Source organism: Staurois parvus, unplaced genomic scaffold, assembly GCF_062004578.1.
Source record: "Staurois parvus isolate SC_StPar_1 unplaced genomic scaffold, SC_StPar_1.0 ptg000011l, whole genome shotgun sequence".
NCBI classification, from domain to species: domain Eukaryota; kingdom Metazoa; phylum Chordata; class Amphibia; order Anura; family Ranidae; genus Staurois; species Staurois parvus.
In genome coordinates, this window is record NW_028317807.1 from 34,546,059 (window position 1) to 34,568,023 (window position 21,965).

Here is a 21,965-nt window from a genome sequence, read left to right on the forward strand (position 1 = left end):
CATAGAGGGGAAAGGTTTGTATTTGTCAGAGATACCTTGGAACAATGTAATTGATAAGACTGCAGTAACACCAACAGCCATTTTTTGTGCACCTATTGAACAGATATAAGAAAAATCTTATAATCATATATTTAACAGACCTAAAGAGACCTAATGAGAGATGATCATTGTTAGGGTTTTCACACAAAGCCATATTCCTGCATAAGAAGCCTAATGATTATACTCAGAATATAATGATGTGAGAGTTAACAAGTTGAGACTTTCATGTGAGGTTTCTTCTGCGTTTTTTTTCCTTGATGAATTCTTTTTAGGCTCCAGAGGGAAATCAGCCATTAAAACCCATCCACAGACAAATATATTTTGAAGTTATGGGTAGATTTCAGAAGGGTTGAAAATGTTAGGTTTCAATTACAGTCTGTGACCCCTATGGCAAGACTTCCCCTTATGTTCTGTGCCATGGTAAGCATAAAATAAAGGGAACAAAATGGGGCAGATAGCAATAGAAAGCCGACAGAGGTCCTATCTCTTGCCAACTCAGCTTGTTTTGTTTTGTTATGTGTGATTGGAAAGATTTATTGTCACCTCCTGTTCTTTTGACAACCTGCTACTGGGGCAGGAAGTGAGGATACATCCTCCCATTGAGGTTACAGACAGCAATAAAAACACAACACAGGTTCAATTTTTTTCCCCTGTAGTGAAAGCTTAAATTATACATTTACAAAAATTGCGAAAATGTGTGTACTTATGCTATTCTGGTTTGAACTGTAATCCATTTCCATGTGGGTATGATATGGTATGATGTTTGGTGAAACTACTATTGAATGCCAGAACATGCCAATACTAATACATTCTTTAACAGGCGTTACCTTCTTTTTTGCAGGGATTCAGTGGCATAATATGTATTCATCTCCATTATCTGATGATTCTTTTAGTTTTGGCTGGTTGTGCTGGATCATGCTGATAGATGCCATGATTTACTTTGTTATTGGCTGGTACATCAAAATTGTTTTCCCAGGTAAAGAATTTGGTGAATACATCTTAGTTTATAGGATACCATAGCCTAGTGCATCTAACCAATTCATGAGATTTAATTCATACTTTTTTATTGTCATAATTTTTATTCAGGACAATACGGTATCGGTGCTGTCTGGTATTTCCCTGTTCTACCATCTTTCTGGATGGAATGTTGTGGAATACAAAGTCTGTGTACCAAAAAACCAAGTGGACTGTTAATGTCTAACATTGTGGCACATGGCGTTCCTGAGAAAAAGGGTAAAGTCTTAGAAGAAAGCACCCATTAGGCAGTATTAATAAACTGGAAACATTAACGTTACTCACAGTATGTATGTAATGAGAAAATATGTTTTCTCTCCCCCATGCAAATATAATGAAAATCTATTTTAAAAATCAGAAGAGTAAAGAAAAAAAATGTTTTTTATATATATATATATATATCGTTGACAAGGTTGTCTACTAACAATTATGTTTCTGTGTATACTGTATCTAATAAGAAAACAAGAAACATTATAATCTTTTTTTGCCTGATTACACTGATACTTGGTGATTGGCTGCAGAGCCACCTAGTGCTATTGGGTGGAGAAAGAGTCCTCCAAGTTGGGGTCATAACAGAGAAGTAGAGAAGCAAAAGGAAGGTATATACAGCTTGAGGGGATGCCAGTAAAGCAAACCTTTTGCTTTGTCCAGTATTGGCATAACACTTGCTCACTCAACATTTATTTACAATAGAACTAAGATATAAAAAAAAACCTTAGCAGGGAAAATATATGCATTTCTTGTTATATCTTTGCAGGAGATGAACTCTATCCTTATAATGAGCAGGAACCTACTGATCTGGATTTGGGGGTCTCTCTTAATGGCTTAACAAAAGTATATAAGTCAAACATCGCTGTCAAAAATCTGAATTTAAATTTCTATGAAGGCCACATTACATCGCTACTAGGCCACAATGGAGCTGGAAAAACTACCACACTGTAAGAAAAGGATATATTTTAATATTCTAAATATTTAAAGATATTGTAGTATTGGTTAAATACAAGTGTGCGTGTGTATATAAAAATGTCATGTCATTGCTGGGATCTTGGCACTCTGAAATCTCTGCATAGAACACCTTCAGTGCTAAGGCAAGAAATTACTATTAGGTACTGGGGCAAACACTTTAATCTGCGGAATACTGGTACAGCAAGCTTTTGACAGTACAGAATGTTTCTTGCTTTTGATGGTTTAGTGATATACTGGAGTAATACAAAGTTGTTAATTTGACTTTTCCTTCTCTACAGCTCCATGCTGACAGGACTTTTCAGTGCCACTTCTGGCACCATATATGTCTATGGTGAGGATATCCGTACACACCTAAGCAAGGTCAGAAAGAACTTAGGAGTCTGTATGCAGTATGATGTGTTGTTTGACCACCTCACCACTAAGGAGCACCTGCTGCTGTATGGATCTATTAAAGCTCCACAATGGAACAAGACACAGCTTCATGAGGAAGTAAAAAGGTAATGTGTAATAACTATCTAAGACTCTTGAGAAGTGGATTTGTACATCAAAAAATACATTTATTTTTGGCAACTTTCAGGAGAAGAGATGGGATTTCATGTGAAATACCTTAGTAAGAGTTATTTATAGTAAATAACTGTTATATTTGTATCCAAATGATATTTTTGCCCCCAGGCACAAGATAGTAGTTTTGTTTTCTCTTCTCCTTGGTTATATATAACAGAGAAAGGATGCTATTGCCCCAAAAGGTCACACAGCAAATAAAAGTGTGCAATTAGGCCAAACATTCAGACCAACCTCCAACAGGGGCCAGCATTTATTTTATACTGTACTGTTTTAGTGTCTGAAGGCATGCCTTGACACATTGAAAAATACAGTTTCCTCCCTTACTTGTACAAGTCACATAATAAAGCTAGGTGTCAAATGAGCACTGAAAATACTATAGGGACACAAGAGAATATAATACAGCTTGGTAAAAACTGCAAGGAAGGCGCACATACATTTTCGAAGATGAGAGAATGTATTTTAAACTCTTAAAGTAGTTTTAAAGGCTCAAGCTTTTTTACCTTAATGTATTCTTTGCAGCATCAGGGCTGCTCTGTGCAAAATCATTGCACAGAGCAGGTAAGTATGACATATTTATTACTTTTAATTTAAGGTTTACAACCACACTAGGTAACTTGTTAAAAAATGTGCTGCCTGGCACAGTTGAGGTTGCCATCAAGTGCTAAGGGCTGCAATTACCCAAATCTTGGAAGCTTTGCTAATTCTTTAGCCTAAAGTAATGAAATTCCTGCACAGTGATGTACCTAACCTGGAACTAGTGCCTTTTCCAGAAGTGGGACAACACCAACCCCCTGTGCAATGAGGGAGCTCCAGGAAATAACAGCAGTCCTGACAGGTCTTCTTTAATTGGTAATTATCCACTATATTCACATAATTATAAGGCAAATGTAAAAGACATTCAGCAAAATACAATTTATTATAAATTACTTTTTTCTGTGACTTAGACATATTTAATGGGAAATGCAGCACATTAGTGTCTTTTTTTTCTTAACAGTTGTAAGCCTGAATAGTTTATGTTCTTAACAACAGCTCTTTATAATTACATCTTACAAAAATTCAAATCATTTATGCATAAACAACAATTGTCTTACAATTGTATTAAAAAAAAGAAATATAAGAAAGAAATATGGCACATTTGCATCTATTTCGGAAAAAAAAATGTATGTGCTGGAAAACAATGTTGGTGTTAGTGGCTAAAATAACTGAATTTAAACAGTATGGCAAATTGATGCTTACAAAGAAATAAATTCACTTCTAGATTTGAAAACCTTTTTTTCTACAGTCTACTCTTTGTCTCCTGTGGAAGTTACCAACAGAGGTACTAATTCATCACAGTTAAATATCTCTAGCTCGGAACTTTCTGATCAATGGTCCAGAAAAATGATAGGTGATGGCAAAACGATGCCTCACTGCATTTTTTTTCTTTTGTATGATCCTATATTGATTGCAGAGTGTTTGTGGAACATTTTGGAATTCTGTATACATATAAAACACAATATAAATGCAAATGCCCATTAGGGTCTTTTTACAGCTGCAGTGCATTTTCACCATTGCGTAATATTTTATTCTGGCAAGAATGAACTTTCTATACGCTATACATCCATACATTTGCAATGCAGGTTTCATTTCTTAAAGAGGAACTCGGACAAGTGTGATTGGCCATATAACACAACTGCAGCCCCATTCAGATGATAACATTCTGCTTTAAAAATAATCTACCCTTTTATGGTGTATCCATGAATCTGATTGTCACCCTTGTGTGTACAAAGGTGTAACCCTTCTTTCTGAAGGCAAGATATGGAAAGTTTGAACTAGGAAAAGAATAGCTTTTATGATGCAGTGGCACTTTTCACTACTATTACTTTACATTAGAGTTCTTTCAGTTAGAGTTCACATACAGTATGTTGTAAATATACTAACATTAAAAGATAATTAGGTTATTGTTGTTATGTTTGACACTGTTGGTATCTCCTTTCTAAAAATGACAATTTCAAGCACATGAAACCAGTCGGTGAACTACTAAAACTATCCAACAAATCAGCTGCATGTACGTCTAGTGGACCTTTTAATATAGCCATTGGGAGTGTACTTTGTAAGGTGCTGTGTGAATACCTGTCCTTCTGCTTCAGCCACTACAATTAGATCATATGAGGATCTGTTGGACCCTGGGACCACCTTAAGAACAATATGTTTGCTCCAGGTTGACAGATGTGACATCTCTGCTATTTCCTGCTGACTGGGACTTTATTAAGAAAACAGTTATACAAAAGTACTTTTGGGATTGCAATTCAAAAGGAACTTTTGCTCTTTTTGAGTGCTGATGCTTTGTTCCCCTAAAAGAACAGTTATCAGCAAAAGTAAAATGTGTTTAGCAGAAGAGTTTTCTTATTGTCTGTTTATGTCTCTTTGTGTCAGATTTCCACAAGGTCATAAAACTATTAGATAGTAGTGGTGAGCATGATGTTCGAGTCGAACAAAAGTTTGACTTGAACATCGGCCATTTGTGTGTTTGGCTAACACATGAATGGTAAGGGCATTTGGTGGGCTGTTCGCCTGCCGTGCCTCACAATGCACTATGCCCTGACAGTGCATTGTGATTGGCCAAAGCAATGCACCTGGCCACAGGTCAGGTGCAATTGTGGTATGATCCTCCTGCGCTCCTAATTAAATTGCTACTGACCGTGGGGAGCTGCTAACACCCAATCATATACCATATGAAAAATTTTACAATATTAAATCAAATGGTGCAGCGCTAACCTATAAATAAACTATTATCCAAAATTATATTAATATAATTACACACGTGACAAAAAATGGAAACTTGATCCCTTCTGGGATCTTATAGTGAAAATAGGTGGTTAAACATAATGATTAGAAGGTGAAATCAAACAGGTCAAAATGGGACTGAGATAAAGTGTACAAAGTGAACTGATCCGCTCAGGGATCCAATGTGACATCCAAAAAGTGATTGAACATGGTGATTTGAAAAGAAATATACTATGATTCCAAACAGTCCAAATGGGACTGGATAAAATGTGAAAACAACGAATAAAATAATGTGTCAAAGATCCCTTAATTTGGGATTAATATCACTCAAACAAAACCCAAACACAGTGACTGATGCTTGTCTAAAAATAAAATAAAAAGTAAAAGTCCAAAGTGACAAATAAGTAAATCTCTAATATGGGATAAATCTCCTACATGCTGTGTTAAACCATCAAAAACACTCTAGTGACAATATGATAAATAATCATAAAAAACATCACCATTCCTCAATTTTGGATAATGATATATACGGTATATATATATATATATATATATATATATATATATATATATATATATATATACCAAACAGATATTCCATAGTGTAAAACCATTAATTTAATATAGACATCAATTTTAGCCAATTGCAGTTCACTATGTACACTTTATCTCAGTCCCATTTGGACCTGTTTGATTTCACCTTCTAGTTATTATGTTTAACCACCTATTTTCACTATAAGATCCCAGAAGGGATCAAGTTCGCGTTTTTTGTCACGTATGTAATTATATTAATATAATTTTGGATAATAGTTTATAAGTTAGCGTTGCACCATTTGATTTAATAGGTCAGGTGCAATGCTTTGGCCAATCACAGCACATGATATCACAACGGGGCATGGTGACCCCGCCCCCTTGTGATGTCATCACAGTATTTAAGAACTGTTATCCTGGTGCAGCTGTCAGACGGCAGGAGCCAGCCTCGACAGTAGAGTGTTTTTGTTTATTTTTGGGTTGGTGATGGCGGCGGACATCGTGATTGACATTGGATCTACTTCGGGGGGCATTTTTTTTTATTTTTGTTTTAATAAAGGACTTGTCAAAGACTGTCTACTGTCATTTGTTAGACTACACTTTTTTTTTGTGAATGAGTAGCGGTACCATGTACCCCATACTCATTCACATGGGGGGTGGGATCTGGGGGCCCCCTTGTAAAAGGGAGCTTCCAGATTCTGATAAGACCCGCAGACCCCCGCAACCACCGGCCATGGTTGTGGGGAAGAGGCCCTTGTCCCCATCAACAAAGCACATCCCTCCATGCAGAGGGCATGTGGTCTGGTATGGTTCAGGAGGAGGGGGGCGCTTGCTCGTTCCCCCTCTTTCATGACCTGCCGGCTGCATGCTCGGATAAGGGTCTGGTATGGATTTTGAAGGGAACCCCCACACCATTTTTTTAAACATTTTGGCGTGTGGTCCCCCTCAAAATCGATACCAGACCCAAAGGGCTTTGTAAGGATTGGGGTGGGGGGATCCCACTTGTTTTTCTTTAAAATTTTATAATTGACGGGAGAAGACAGCAATTCATTCAGCTGTCAGCGGGAACCCTGCTGACAGCTGAAGCATTAAAGAATGTTTTCACTACTAAAACACCGCATGACTTAATAATTTAACTAATTCATTTTTTTTAGTAGCTGTGCAGTATCTTAACACATACTCAGATGCGGTAAGATACAGTTTAGTGAATTGTCCCCTCCATTTGAAGTTCACGGTCGAATTTTCAGTCGTTAGAATGTTCGACCACGAACTGAACAAGGGGGTGTTTGGCCCATTACTATTAGTACTCTTACCACCTGCTACCATTATTGTTAATAAGAACTTGTATGAGAATTACTGAGTGATCGATCTGAAAGAATTATATTGATTGCAAAGAGTGCAGTCAGAACTCCTGCTCTACATACTAGGGCAATGCCTCAGAAACTGTTAAAGCCATGCACTTGGCATGACCGCAGCCTCTATATTCTCCTAGTGCAGCTTCCCATTAACATTTGCAATCTCAGTAAAGTGTAGCCAGCGTGTTCTCTCAGGTTGCTTTTATCCTTTTGTCTAACTGTGATATATGCATCAGGCCAGGTCTGAGAATTCCTTACTCAAACGTCCTCATAGTCCTACATGTACCCAACAGAGTAATACACAGTCTCCAGCATGACATTGGCTACTTTGTTTGCAGGACATTGAAAGATACTGGACTATACAATCATCGACACAAGCCTGTGAAGACCTTATCTGGTGGCATGAAGAGGAAGCTGTCTATTTCTATAGCCTTAATTGGTGGCTCCAAGGTTGTTGTTTTAGATGAGCCCACTACTGGAGTAGACCCATGTTCAAGACGCAGCATCTGGGAAGTCATTTCCAAAAACAAGAAAGGTACAAGTTACTGAGTTACATTGTATAATATTGCCTTTTGATATTTACAGTTCATTATATATTTGTAAACTTAGTCACTTGCATGTGACATTTGGAACATTTAATGTCAGGGTAATGATGTCTGGTTGAGTTGATTGGTTTACAACACTGTGATTTTGATGTGTTGGAAATTAGGTATTTGTCAAAAGCAGGATAGTATTTTACTATAAAAGTAGAATGCCCTGCTGGAACTAACCAAGCTTAAAATGGCTACCAACCCCTTCTAACACCAATACTAGCTACCCTGTAGAAGGAAGGTGCTTATACTTACCTATTCTCAGGGCATTCTGGGAAAGGAGACAACACAGAATTCTACTTTATGTATATTGGCATTTATGTACATTGGCTGGGCTAATGCTCTCTAGTTCTGGGAGTCCTATATGTCCCCCCAGAAGGGCATGCTGTGTGCACTCCATAGGCACTCAGTGGTGCAACCTGTATTTGCTGTGTCCAGTGGACACATCAGATCACTGATCACGGTACTGGGCTGCTGTGAGCAGCCCTGGTACCATGTGATCGCATCACAGTTACAGTAGTAAACAAGGCTGTTATTCATGATGCTTTGCTTACTATTTTATGATCTCTGTGATGGGTTACAGTGCTCACATGTGGCCTGTACCATGTGACATCTGTGACCAATCACAGTATCACAATAGTAAACAAAGGTTTCATTAATTAAATCTTTGAACAGTGTTGATGATTGCTTTTACAGTGATCATCAATGTAATAAACCATCAGAGAGCAAAGGAAAAAAAACCTGATCACCTCCTCCCCTCCCCAGAGTAGTACAGTGTCACCATGGCAACACTGCACTGCTCTGGTGAGAATGCTCTGGTGAGAATATGCTAAAAAAATTGTAAAAACAATGTATTTATTTATTTTTTGTATACACTGTCCCTAATCACCACAGTCCACTCACAGTGTCCCTAATCACCGCCACCCACTCACAGTGTCCTTAATCACCACAGTCCACTCACAGTGTCTCTAAACAACCCAGTCTACTTACAGTATCCCTAATCACTGCCACCCACTCACAGCAACCCTAATCACAGTCACACCAGTCACATCATCTCTAATCACCACCACACCAGTTACAGTATCCCTGATCACAGCCACACCAATTATTGTATCGCTGCTCACTGCCATACCAGTCATATTGTCCTTAATCACTGCCACACCAGTTATATTGTCCACGATCATTACAACACCAGCTACAGTGTCACTGATCACCACCACACCAGTTACTGTGTCTCTGTTATTATAGCTAAGCTTGCTTGGCTTATAGCAACAGGGACTGCTATAGGTGATGCTACACTACACTACATTCCATGACCATTCATATAGAGATGACCATTACAGTATATTGGTATTGACACAATTTGTTGATTTATGTGATATACAAGATGCAATGGGGTCGATTTACTAAAGGCAAATAGATTGTGAACTTTGCAAAGTGCAGTTGCACTCTACAATAGCATTTGCTCCCGAGCTTAGTAAATGAGCAGAGGCTCTGCTGACTTCCATCATCCAATCATGTGCAAGCAAAACTGCTGTTTTTTTTATTTTCCTTGCACATGTTTGGGTATTCTTTGCAAAGCGGAGCTTTATCTCATTTACTAAGCTCTGGAGGAACTGCACTTTGCAAAGTGCACAATCTATTTGCCTTTAGTAAATCAACCCCAATGTCTGGTAAACAATCAGTCCAAACAGTGAAAGTCCTCTCACGTTTTGGTAGTTGACTTGGAGACCAGGCCGCTTTAGTCTTTGATATGCTTTTATTACCACAGTTGTTTGTGAGTATACATCTACTTTAGAGTTAATACAGTTATTTCCCAGGTAATGCAATAGGCTGGTGCGCCCTTTGTTCCCTTGTTTTACATTGTACAGCTCACCCCTGTGTTTTTTTCTCATTTTTGATGGAATGAAAGATAGATTTTATCTTTTTCTACTTGCTAGAGAAGAACATTATAAACAAAAAGTGTGTAAAAATTATTAGAAACAGTAAATAAAAAAAATAAAGATAAAATAGCTAGATCAGGGTTAGAGATAGGGTCAATGTTAGGATCAAGACCATGTTCAGAGTCAAAGAGTCAGAGATTGGGGTCAAAGATCAGGGATGGTGTATCTTGAGTAGGATTAAAAACTATTTTATTTAAATTAGTATTAGTTTCAATTAGTGTTTTAGGTAGGATAAAAAAGTTAAATAAACACTATTGTTTTTGAGCCCTACTACATGTACAAACAACAAATAATATCCACATGTGGTATCACTGTAATCTTCAGGAAAAGGAGAATTTGTTATGTGCTGTTCTTTGGTTGTAGGTCATGATAATAGCAAATAATATACAGGTACATTAAAAAAAAAAGATTTTTTCTGTTAAAATCAAGAGATATCCATTACTATTTACCACCGAATGAAAGCCCAGTTTGTCATGAAAAAATAAAAACAAGGTATAATTTACCTGGCTACACTAAGTAGTTGCAATGACATTCTGTATACAGTGTTACTAATGTTAAAGTGTTTTGTATTTCAATGTTTTTTATTAACTTTTTAAACAGTATAAAACAGAGACAACAAAACACGCCCACACAGGGGCTATCAATTGCACATATAAAAAATAAAAAAAATAGAAAAAACAGTGCTCTAATGCCAACAGGGCAAAAGGTATGCCCACGCAGGGGCTATCAATGGCACATAAATTACAAGAACATTGATGCAACTCTGTCTGTAACAAACTAAAAGCAGCTATCCACTGTCACACCAAAAACAAACAGGAAAAGAAAGGAGTACAAAGAGAAAGGGAAAACAAAAAAAAAATATATAACAAAACCAAAGAGCAGGGGTCCAAGAACGCCAATACCGAACACCATCACATCCCCAGACTAGCCGGGGGGAGCGTGGGAAAGGCATATTCCAACCACGGCTCCCATATTTTCAAAAATTTACGTTGGGAGTCGTAATGTCAAAGTGTTTTATCTCCACCATCAAGGGGTTTTTCAGTTTTAATCATTACGTTTGAATATTTTCAGTCATCTTGCTGCTTTATCCACAATATAAAGTACAATTTTATCTCCTTGACGCCAACCAAATACAAATTAGCGGCCTCACAGAACTGGGCTTTTTTCTGTGGGGCTGCTAATTTGCGTACCTGTCTTTCTGCTGGGAGCACGTTGCACAGGGTGACACTGAGATCCCGGGGTCCCATTTTAACGATAGGGACCCGGTTCTCCTGATTCAAGGTCACCTGATCTGAGCTATGATAGCCTCTATTGGCTATCACAATGATCAGTCACGGTGAAGCTCACACCCCTTTTTTTCTCTCTGAATAGAGGAAAGATACATCGTATCTCCGTCCTTTCAGAGAGAAAAAAAAAACAAGTATGTGTAACTATAACTAAATAGATTAATAATAAAAAAATAAAATAAAAAAAAAACAAAAATACCTAGATCAAAGTTTGATCTAGGTCTGTGGCAGTGCTAGTGTTTGGGTTAAGGTCATGGTCAAAGCTCAAGGGTCAGAGTCAGGTTTTTGTTTTTTGTGTCAGGATTTTTTTTAAATTTTTAAAATAGTATCAGTATCAGTATCAGTGTCAGTTAGTGGCAGGAAGAAAAAAAAACAAATCGTGCACTATTGTTTCTGTGCTGTACAAGGTACAAACAACAACTAACACACACACATGTTGTATCACTGTGATTGTCAGGAGCAAGAGAAATTATTTTGGGTTGTTCTTTGGTGGTAGAATATATAGTTGCAAGAAATATACAGTTAAATTTAAAAAAAAAAGTTTTTTTTTATTATTTTTGGCCAGTTTTCCTTTGGTAATAAAAAAAATCAGGAGATATCCATTACCATTTACCACCAAATGAAAACCCAATCTGTCCTGAAAAAAACAAGGTATAATCCACCTGGATGCACAAAGTTGTGATGATATGTATGGTTTTGCTAACACGTCAAAGTTGCAAAATTGTGCTTAGGCGTTAAGATTTGTTTTACCCTTAGGTATGAAGGGTTTAAATAAAAATGACTGGTAGCACAAAACCCATTAATAATATGGCAGATGCAACTATTAGAGGGTACAAACATAATGTCACCTCCAGAGTTCTATACGCCATCTTTTTACTAAATGAAATATTAAATCCTGTGTAGACTAATCCTTGTGGTATAATTTATCTTCAATAGGTAAATATTTAGAGTTATTTAAATAGTGTTTACCTTTAAGACTTATTTGATGTGACTTTTACATTTTTACAACTTTCGTATTTTTATTATTTTTAATTAAATAGAGAGATTTTTTAATTTAGCCTCTAAGGGAAGTTTTCCATGGTACAGTTCAATCATCCTTCCTTACTCTTAACAATTATAACAATTAAGTGATAAGACATAAAAACTGTAACAATCATATTTTTACATCCAATAAATAGACAATTAACACTGTACCATTTGACTTCAGATAAAACAATAATCCTGTCCACACATCACCTGGATGAAGCAGAAGTATTGAGTGATCGCATTGCCTTTCTTGAGCAAGGGGGTCTAAGGTGTTGCGGAACCCCAATGTTCCTCAAAGAGAAATTTGGAAGTGGGTACCATCTCACGCTCACCAAAAAAGTAAGTTAATTTCTATTTACTAGAATTAGCAAAAAAGAGGATGCATATTTTTGTACATTGTTTTACAGGTGAGGTGTATTAAGCAGAGTTTCTAGCAGCCTTTCTCCTATTTCAGTGCTGACTGGTTCTCTTTACAAGAAAGAGGATAGGTCAAGGATGTATAGTTTACAGTTTTAACATCTAAGTATCTTAACTGTAGACTGATGACAGCCCTACAGCATACACTCTTAGGGTCAATACACATTAGGTGGCTGAAAAAAATACTAGAGCCTGGCAGAAAAAGCAGCAGAAAAATACTCATAGTGGCTTGTATTGCACAAGAGTTTATGCGCCTTTATGGGCATTTGCTTTTATGAGCATTTTTGTCAAAGCATTTTTCACTATAATCAATACACACTTAAAAATGCTGACGCTTCTAAATGCTCGTCAAATTATTTTTCTGCCCGAAAGCTCCTCTCAAAAGGTACTTGTGATTTTATTTTCAGTCTGAATAGTTCCTCTGCAAATATGTCTGTAAACACCCAAAGGTGCATGGACAAACGGGCTAACATAAATTTGCTTACACTGGCTGAAGAATAAAGGTCAAAAGCTTGTATGAGCAGCAATTTTTGTGCCCAATGTGCGCAAGTTCTAAGGCAATATCATCTACTGTGACAGGTTCCCTTTGATTAAGTAAAATTCTCAAAACAGGTTATTTATTATTGTCATTTTAGTTGTAGTTAAAACAATTAATAGAATATTTTCTTCAATTCAAACCAAGGTTGCCAAGCAGAAGAAATGACAATCTATCATTCTTTGTAGAGAAAATAATATTATATACAAATCAATTGTTTATGAGAATGCAGCCAGTTCAATACATTCCAGCAGGATCAGTAAGATTCTTTTTTACAGAATTTGATCTATCACCTGAACAAAAGAAACAAGTTAGCAAAACGTTCAAAACACCATTTTGCTTGAACTTAAAATGGTTAACACATAACTATCTGTTCCTTAGCTTAGTTCAGCCCTGAGAACCAAAGTTGCCATCTAAATTAATTCTCTGATTTTAAAACATCAGGGCTTGATGAATCTTATTGGGTTGACCTCTAGTGTGAACCGGCTTATCGACTCAAGAAGTTCTAATTCACAATCTAGACATACCTCGATCACAAGGCACAAGGAAATAAAAGCAAAGGCAGTATAATGATGCACTGTGCATGCATAAACTATGATAAGTGGGCGCCAGGACATAGAACAGATTCCAACTTTCCTTCTACAGCCCTATAATCCAGTCCATAAAGAACTTTGTGATTGAATGCTTGGATCATACATTAATGAAGGCACTGGAGATATACAAGGCCAAATTCCTCTCCAACAGGCAGTTTGATTGTAACGTCACAAAATCTCACTCCAAATCTCATAAGACTGGTAGTCAGAGTACATCTGAACATCTGTTAGGATGTTGGCACAAGAGTGCATAGGCTCCCTCATACACCAGGAAGCACGGTGCTATTTATAGGAGAATTTAAGACAACATGTATATTTGTAGGGCATTGCTTAGGCACAATACCATTTCTAAATGTTTCTTATAACAGCAAACGTTTACTTATTGAGTTCAGCTCCACTTTAATACAGTGCAGCATTGTCAGCTAACCAGCCCATTATTGCATTAGACTTTATTGTCAGTCTAACACAAAGAACATGCTTACAGGAAGGGAGTGTCCACAAAAGACTTTACTGTCCAATCAGGAAACTGGGGCAGCCAGGTTAGACGACTGTGTTCATTAACAAGTATACTGAGTGATGATACTTTTATAGCTATGCAATAGGACAGGGTTGTGTGAATCAGAAACTCAGGTCAGCGGAACTACCCTGTATCTGAGAACCACAAACCAAACATACTATTTCATTCATTATTAATATTCAAAGCAAACTCACCCATCCATCCATGTCACCATGCTTTATTTTGCTAATAAATCACTTAAAAAAAACTCCTCCTAGTATTTCTGGCAGTGGTCATCTTGAGCAAGGGCAGATGATTCATGTAGCAATTACATCCTGGAATCCATCTGCTCTTAGGTCAGGTATACAGACAAGAGGATGTGCTTAGCTGAGAAAACCAAGCCTCCCCTCTTGAAGACTCCTGGGATGTATGACATAATTTGCATAGACCTGGAAACCTGGAAGTGACTAAAAAATTTTATAAAAAGTTTAAAACACATAAATATGATACACTTTCCTATCTATTTACTAATGCTGGCATCATAATGATTCAAAATAGTTAATGTTGATTGAGAAAGTGAAGTTCCACAGAGCTACAAATGTTTTGGCAGCTGCAACAGGACATGTATATACATTTTAACTGTATACTTAGCTAAGGAGATTGGCGTTAGAATACTGTAACTTTTTCTGTAAATTACATGAATTCTGACCAAATGTTTGCATATTTTCATTAATTCTGCTCTCTTCCAGTTCCCCAATCAGAAGGATGATAGGATATGCGATTCTGAGAGGGTGACAGCTGTTATCCAATCACATATTCCTGAGGCAACACTAAAAGAAGATGTGGGAGGAGAACTTGTCTATGTCTTACCACCATTTAGAGCTGAGATATCAAGTGCCTACTTATCTCTACTCCGTGATCTGGATGCTAACATGCATGATCTGAGTTTAGGCTGCTACGGCATCTCAGATACAACTATCGAAGAGGTGAGATTATACATGAACTTCATGAGATACCAAAGTATTCAAAGACTTTCAAAAGTCCTATAATCACCAAAATGGCAGCCAGTTACCCTCTTCAATCAGGACACAGAACATGTACAATCTTTAAAAAGACAAAACAATATGTATTATCATTCCACTGCCACATTCCAGGTACCTTTACTGAATTTTTCCCTATTAAAATACTTTGGAAAGATAACTGGTTTACCCTAAGACATTTAGATCGTTTTCACTCATTGGACCTGAGATGGCTTGGGTACCTATTATGAATTCTTCCTGGAAGGCTTACATTAGGGATATTTAAAGCATATCCAAAGTCAAAAATAAAAAAGCAATATATTGTAGTGTATCAGTCCTTAGCTGTGGTATCTGCATTATTATTCTTTTATGCCTTTTTTCTTTATTCTCAACTTTGATACTGCTGGTAAGTTGGTTTTCAACTTTTACAGACCAAGCTGTTCAGCAAAAGACGGAGTTAGAGGGCTGAGACAAACAATTTAGCACTGATGGGTGCTTACAACAATCAGCTATTATTAATTTAGTTAATGTCCCAAAGTGAAAATAAGTTCTATATCTGATTAAAAAGTGTTAGCTGTAGTTGAATTTGTTAGTCACTTATGTAATGCTCACCTAAATCTACTAATGCATCCAACACTATTCTCTCCACAGGTTGGCAATGCTGCTGTTCAAAGGTGGCTATGCTGCTCTGCAATAGATAGAGTGGAAGAGTAAGTGTAGCCACCCTAATATGGGAAGTGGGTTCTGGCCGCATCAGTAGGTGAAAATAAAGGGGAAAAAAAGAGGGAAAAACCCATAATGATGACTAATGATGTGAAGGTACAATACTGTATATTGCATTTTTGTGTTTGCTATATTTTAAGACAAGACTTAGTGGAGACCATAGGCCAGTCACAGAAGAGGCAGGAGGAACTATATCTCACAGATGACTTGTTAATGCCACGGAATCCTTCAGGAAGAACCTGAGTCCACAGCCAGGCAAATAGAAGTCAGGCTTGATTTTTGCAGTCTGTTGTCTCTCTGCCTATAAATAATACAAGGTTTCTCTGACTACAAATGTCAACTGCTTTTACTTTGTTGCAGGTGTTCCTCAAGCTGACTGATGAACTTGATGAGGATGACCAAAATTTCTCACAGAGGGCTGTGCCTATTCTTAGTACAGATTATGTAATGGATAATGAATCTTATAGTTTTACTGATAGATATGGTATGTTCCAAATGCTGCAGATCAAAGTTTTTAAAGGCGTTATTTAGTTGCTAAAATAGGATATTCAAGGTCAAAGAATATATGTAAATAAAATGTTTTAGGGTAGACCTTACCCTTGTCCCTGCTTACTGTCATTGTATTGGAGATTAATTAAAATCTATTGTGCTTAAAGTTCTACTTACCTTAAGCTGGCCATAACTGGAGAAAGCAAAGCTCTATTATTACACATAGCTTGTAATAACCACACTGTTTTGTGCAACTAAGAGGCAATATCTAAAGCTCCAGATGGGAACTCTCCTTTGCTCTCCCCTGTCTTCCTCAGACAGGTTCCATAATCACTCTCTTCTCTCTGTATGTGTATGTGTATTTTCCCTTCTCCCTTCCAATCTTCTGGTCCCACCTATCCCCCCCCCTTCTTTTTTTGGTCTTTAGTTTCAGAATATGGATAAATTGATCCTCCTCCCTTCCACCCCATAGAGGCAATCTATGATGCTGATGAGGGGCAGTCCCCGTTGGCCTTATACGCTAAATCATTTTCCATATTACATATGGTTCCTGTCACATACCTAATGTGAATAAGTACTTGTGGTCTACTACGTGGTATTTTAAATATTTAAATAATTAAATAAATGAATGCTGACAATAAAGTGCTGTGGTGCATCAACACTAATACACATACCCATAAAACTGTGTCAAATTAATTAATAATTAATTTGACACAGCTTCCTGTCACATACCTGATGGTAGAACCTGAGATGTAGAGGAGGGCCTCTCTTGCGGCTCTGGCTCATGGGCCCTGGTAAAGTGACAGGGAGCGCCGGAGAACAGAGGTGCACCAGTTCCAGATATGACTTCCGTGGAAATGATGTGCGTCAGGGATGCAAGAGTTGCTGGAGGATGGCACACTGGCAGAGGTGCAGGAATAGTTTGGCAGCTGGCGTTCAGGCAGATGTGCAGGTGCAGAATACTGGCAGGGTAAGCTGGTTAGGAGCAGGATCAGTGCAAGCAAGGTCAGGCAGTCCGGGTCAGCAACAAGCAGGCAAGTATGACAGTATCGGCAGGCAGAAGAATAGTCCAGAGGGTAGACAGAGGACGATGCAGGTGGCGTTCTAGCGAGGTAAATGACAGATCGGATGAGCAATAGGAAAACAGGTAGCAGGATACACAGGTGCACAGGTGTAAAGACCAAACGGTATTGAAGCAGAGTCCCAGTTCAGTTTAAATAGCCCTCCTTGCACTGAAGTGCCGTTGCGCATGCGCACCCGGACGCACTTGCGAGTGTGAGTGTGCATGCACACCTGCCATCCGGCCGTGAACAGAGCTGACAGGAGCCCTGCACCCGCACATATCTATGCGACTTCCTTGACAGTTCCTGATCTTCTGACAATGCGTGCAACTTGCCTCTGTACCTACAGTTCATTAAAACTGTTGGGCTTCCTTTGTGCTCTGCTTTTCTTGTTATTCATTTGTGTACCCTCTCATTGTCCAAACATACATTGTTCACTACCATTAAACCTAATACGTTCTTTGTGGAAAAAAAAAAGCTCCAGACATTTAGGATGCTCAATATTGTACAAGGAAATTTTACAACTGAAAGTGGGGCCCAATCTGTCAATTTTCTATGTGGAATGATAAAGGATAGTGGCGTGCATGCACCCTGCCAGCAATGGGTGGGTAATGAGGCTGGTTCTATGGCTGAAAACAACTCCCGTGGTGATGTGCAGGTATCTTTCTGATACGTGTCTATCTGCAGTCACCTTTAGGTCATCTGCCTCTGTAAGTTTTCGCTCCCCATTGTTGCCATTTACTTCAATGGATTAATATGATTACACTCTGAGGAATTTTTTGATAAACTGACAGATGGAGCAGTGGGCACATTGAAGAGAGGAGAGTGTTTGAGGAATTTTTTTTACCCTTGTTATCTGTAGATGGATACATGTTTCTTTAAATAGATGACTTTATCACTTCCTATCAAAATTACATTTATATTTTTGTATTATTCTCATTTAAAACAAACTATTTAATCATGTGTTCTACCAAGTAGCATGCAGAATACATAAATTGTTAAACTAAATTTTACTTAACTACTGTATTTTTGGATTAAATAGATCAACCTCTGACCAAGAAAGATAGAGTGAAAGGAGTGAAGCTCTTCTTTAAGAAGGTTGGGGCCATATTCATTAAGAGGTTTCATCATTCCAAGCGTAACTGGAAAGGTTTACTTTCTCAGATCCTCCTCCCGGTGTTGTTTGTTATTGCGGCTATGGGCCTTGGGTCACTATCAACAAGTACTGTCGATTATCCTAAGCTCTTGTTAACTCCTGAACTGTATGGCACCACAAATCAAGCAGTGGTATTTGGGTAAGGACGACTTTTTAAAAATGTTTACGTCAGCTAATATTTTCTGTTATTTAACAGTGAGGTTGGTTTATTAAATGCACATAGAATGTTCTACACGTTGGACCAGATTTTCCCTTATCTTAGTGAATGAGGTGAAGCTCTGTTGACTTCCATCATTCAGTCATGCACAAGCAAACCCAGTGCAGAAGAGGTCAGTCGCTCACACTATGGATGATGCTGCCGCCGCTCTGCTGGTTCCAGGGTCGGCTGGATGCTGGAGGGGAACCAGGACTGAGGGCTGGAGTGCTGGTGAAGCACAGCATAGAGTGCAATGATAGATTTGACAAGAGCTTGGCAAAGGAGCGTGCCTGATTCCCTACCCCTCAGTGCGCATGCTCCGAAATGCGTCATGATTATGTCTAGTGATGTCATCACACTCAACATTGCACTTCACCAGTGCTCCAGCCCTCACCCCTGGGTTGTTGCCGCCATCCGACCAGCCTTGGATCCGGTAGAGTGGTGGCAGCATCATCCACAGTGTGAGCGCCTGACCTCCTCTATACTGGACATGGACTGATGATGTGCTTGAATTTATTTCACAAAATGTGAGTGGATTTTAATACTTTTTACTCTAATAAATTTGCTAACAGTCTGCACTCAGAGGCGCCTCTGTGTTCTCTATTTTGCAGTTTGGGGAGCACTGCCTTAAATCAACTTCAGTGGAGCTCCTTTAAAAACATAACAAAGTTGAGCAACAAAAAGCTTTAACTTTTAACAACCACAAATGAGTTGCTATTAGTTATATGTAGTGATCATACTATTTCTTTCTGATTGGTTTCAGTGTACACTGTTGCTCATTGTGTTCTTTTTTTAGGTGAAAGGAATGTATTTAATAAGATGGTGCAAAGCACACTAATATGTATATACCCATACCAAATAATTAGATTTTTCTCTTCCAACAGTGTCACCACATGTTTATATTATACTTTACCTTACTAATATGATGGTATTCAAGCTCATTTTATAAGGCAGTAAAGAGAATCTTCATCAGTTTTGAACAGTCAGGAAAATGGCAGCTCTTGATTGATTGCAATGGGTTACTTTGCTTTGCACTTTTCTCTTACATTATAATACAAAAAATTGTTTTGGATTCACCTGCAATAATATAATTACCATTTACTTTGCCCCTTCAACTAAAATGTCCTATGCAGATGTATATTTAACATAATAGACTTTTTTGGAAATGTTAGACATGCTGTATTTTAAAATGTAAGCTGGTCTCTGCCAGCCATTTTGTCTAATTTAGGCATTTCTTCTTTGTTATTTGAAACCTGAATCTTTTTTGTCAAGTTCCTTGCATCCATTTATTCACACAGATTGAAAATCTAAAGAGGCTATTAAGACCCATAAATTTTCCATTGCTGCATTAAATTTCTGGGAATGTAAATAGTTTCATATGAAAGAATATACTTTGCAATAATACATCTTTTATGTATTCCTTGATGTTTTTACTATTTTTTTCAGCATAAATAATAAGAGCAGTGAAAGTTTGATGGATGCAATGTCCTCATTCCCTGGTATAGACAGTTTCTGCTTGGACAATACAGAGTAAGTATAATATTTAATTTGTAAGGGTTCCTGGTTCTAATTGGCTGCTAGGAGGTATGACCCCCCCCCCCTTGTATATTATGTCCTCATAGCTCTTTTGTTCTGTGCATATTAAAAGCATTTATATAATATAAGTGCAGCACTAAATATAATCCGGATAAACGTATAATTGCAATATTCATAAATGGGTTAATAGTCCACAGTAAAAAGAGCTCAAAGGTGATTATAATATTCCCAAAGTCGTTGCTTTCATAAGACTCGGTGAGGGGCAGGATATGTATAAAATGCACACTCACCGGACGCGCAAAGAAAATGCGCAATGTATCAACAAAGCGAAGGTCTGCCAGGGGGTCCCTTTCAGGATACGAATAGAGTCAGCCTGGGATGGATGGACATCATCTGGATATATATTCTCAAACCGGAGGTCCACTTTAAGGACATGGATGCAGCCTCTTCAGTACAGTGGAATAGTCACCAGGGGGAGCTCTTAGTATGCCCAGGTTGCTTGCCTCACAGCTAAAATGCAAGCACAACCACACAATATGGCAGAGCAAAATGCACCATGTGTTTTCCACACAACAAGGAAGCAGCAGCACCCTGCTTCCTTGTTGTGTGGAAAACACATGGTGAATTTTGCTCTGCCATATTTTGTACTAAATAGAACACTCTGACATTAAAATTCTGCCTAATGAAAAGTTAATTATTATTTCACTGTAGGATGGATACGTTTAGTCAGTTAATTTGTTGGTTGTTGGCAGACTCTCAGTACAGACAGAGCTACTTAAAGCCTCAAAAATAAAAATATATATATACAGTGCTCAGCATAAATGAGTACACCCCTTCTGAAAAGTAAGATTTTAATCAATATCTCAATGAACACAAGAACAATTTGTAAACTTTTTACAAAACTGAATTTTTAGAACAATTGTTTAGCTCATTACATGAAAGTAAGGTTAATAATATAACAGATTACAAAATCTTCAGTTTTACTCAAATCAGTTGATATAAAAATGAATACACCCAACAACAAAAACGACTCCATCTAGTATTTTGTATGACCTCCATGATTTGTAAGGACAGCACCAAGTCTTCTAGGCATGGAATGAACAAGTTGGCGACATATTGCAACATCAAACTTTTTCTATTCTTCAAGAACAACCTCTTTTAGAGCTTGGATGCTGGATGGAGAGCAATGCTCAACTTGTCTCTTCAGAATGCCCCATAGGTGTTTGATTTGGTTCAGATCAGGAGACTTGGCCACTGAATCACTTTCACCCTGTTCTTCAGAAATGAAACAGTGGCCTTAGATGTGTTATGTATTATTGTCATGTTTGGAAAAGTGCATGACGACCAAGGACACCGAGAGATGGTAGCATCTACTCTGTGTCTGTCAGGGATGCGGGTGTGACCAGAAGTGTGTGGACTGAGACAGGGAAACACAAGCTTCAGATATGGTATAAATAAGACGCTTTAATAAAGACTAACAATACAAACATAAACGCAGTGCACCAAACCCCAAGCTAACACAAATACATACAACAAGGTGAAACAAACCCAAACCTAAACTGATACAGATACCCAGATACATACACATGTATAGCACAACGTAGTTAGGCAGGCCGGGTCGATAACTATCGGGCAGGTACGTACAGGAGGAGCAGGCGGAGAGA

The 21,965-nt window shown here is 37.9% G+C and overlaps 1 protein-coding gene across 1 annotated transcript in view; it reads left to right on the forward strand.

The window, feature by feature from the left end:
• Positions 1-21,965, forward strand: part of LOC149474167 (uncharacterized) — a 210,072-nt gene that overhangs the window by 83,268 nt on the left and 104,839 nt on the right. Inside the window, exons 24-33 of the mRNA XM_089672650.1 lie at positions 881-1,015; positions 1,126-1,272; positions 1,811-1,991; positions 2,298-2,516; positions 7,574-7,770; positions 12,262-12,419; positions 14,871-15,107; positions 16,224-16,347; positions 18,456-18,708; positions 20,212-20,295. Coding sequence (XP_089528776.1) covers positions 881-1,015; positions 1,126-1,272; positions 1,811-1,991; positions 2,298-2,516; positions 7,574-7,770; positions 12,262-12,419; positions 14,871-15,107; positions 16,224-16,347; positions 18,456-18,708; positions 20,212-20,295 — 1,735 coding nt within the window. The remainder of the gene's footprint in view (positions 1-880; positions 1,016-1,125; positions 1,273-1,810; positions 1,992-2,297; positions 2,517-7,573; positions 7,771-12,261; positions 12,420-14,870; positions 15,108-16,223; positions 16,348-18,455; positions 18,709-20,211; positions 20,296-21,965) is intronic.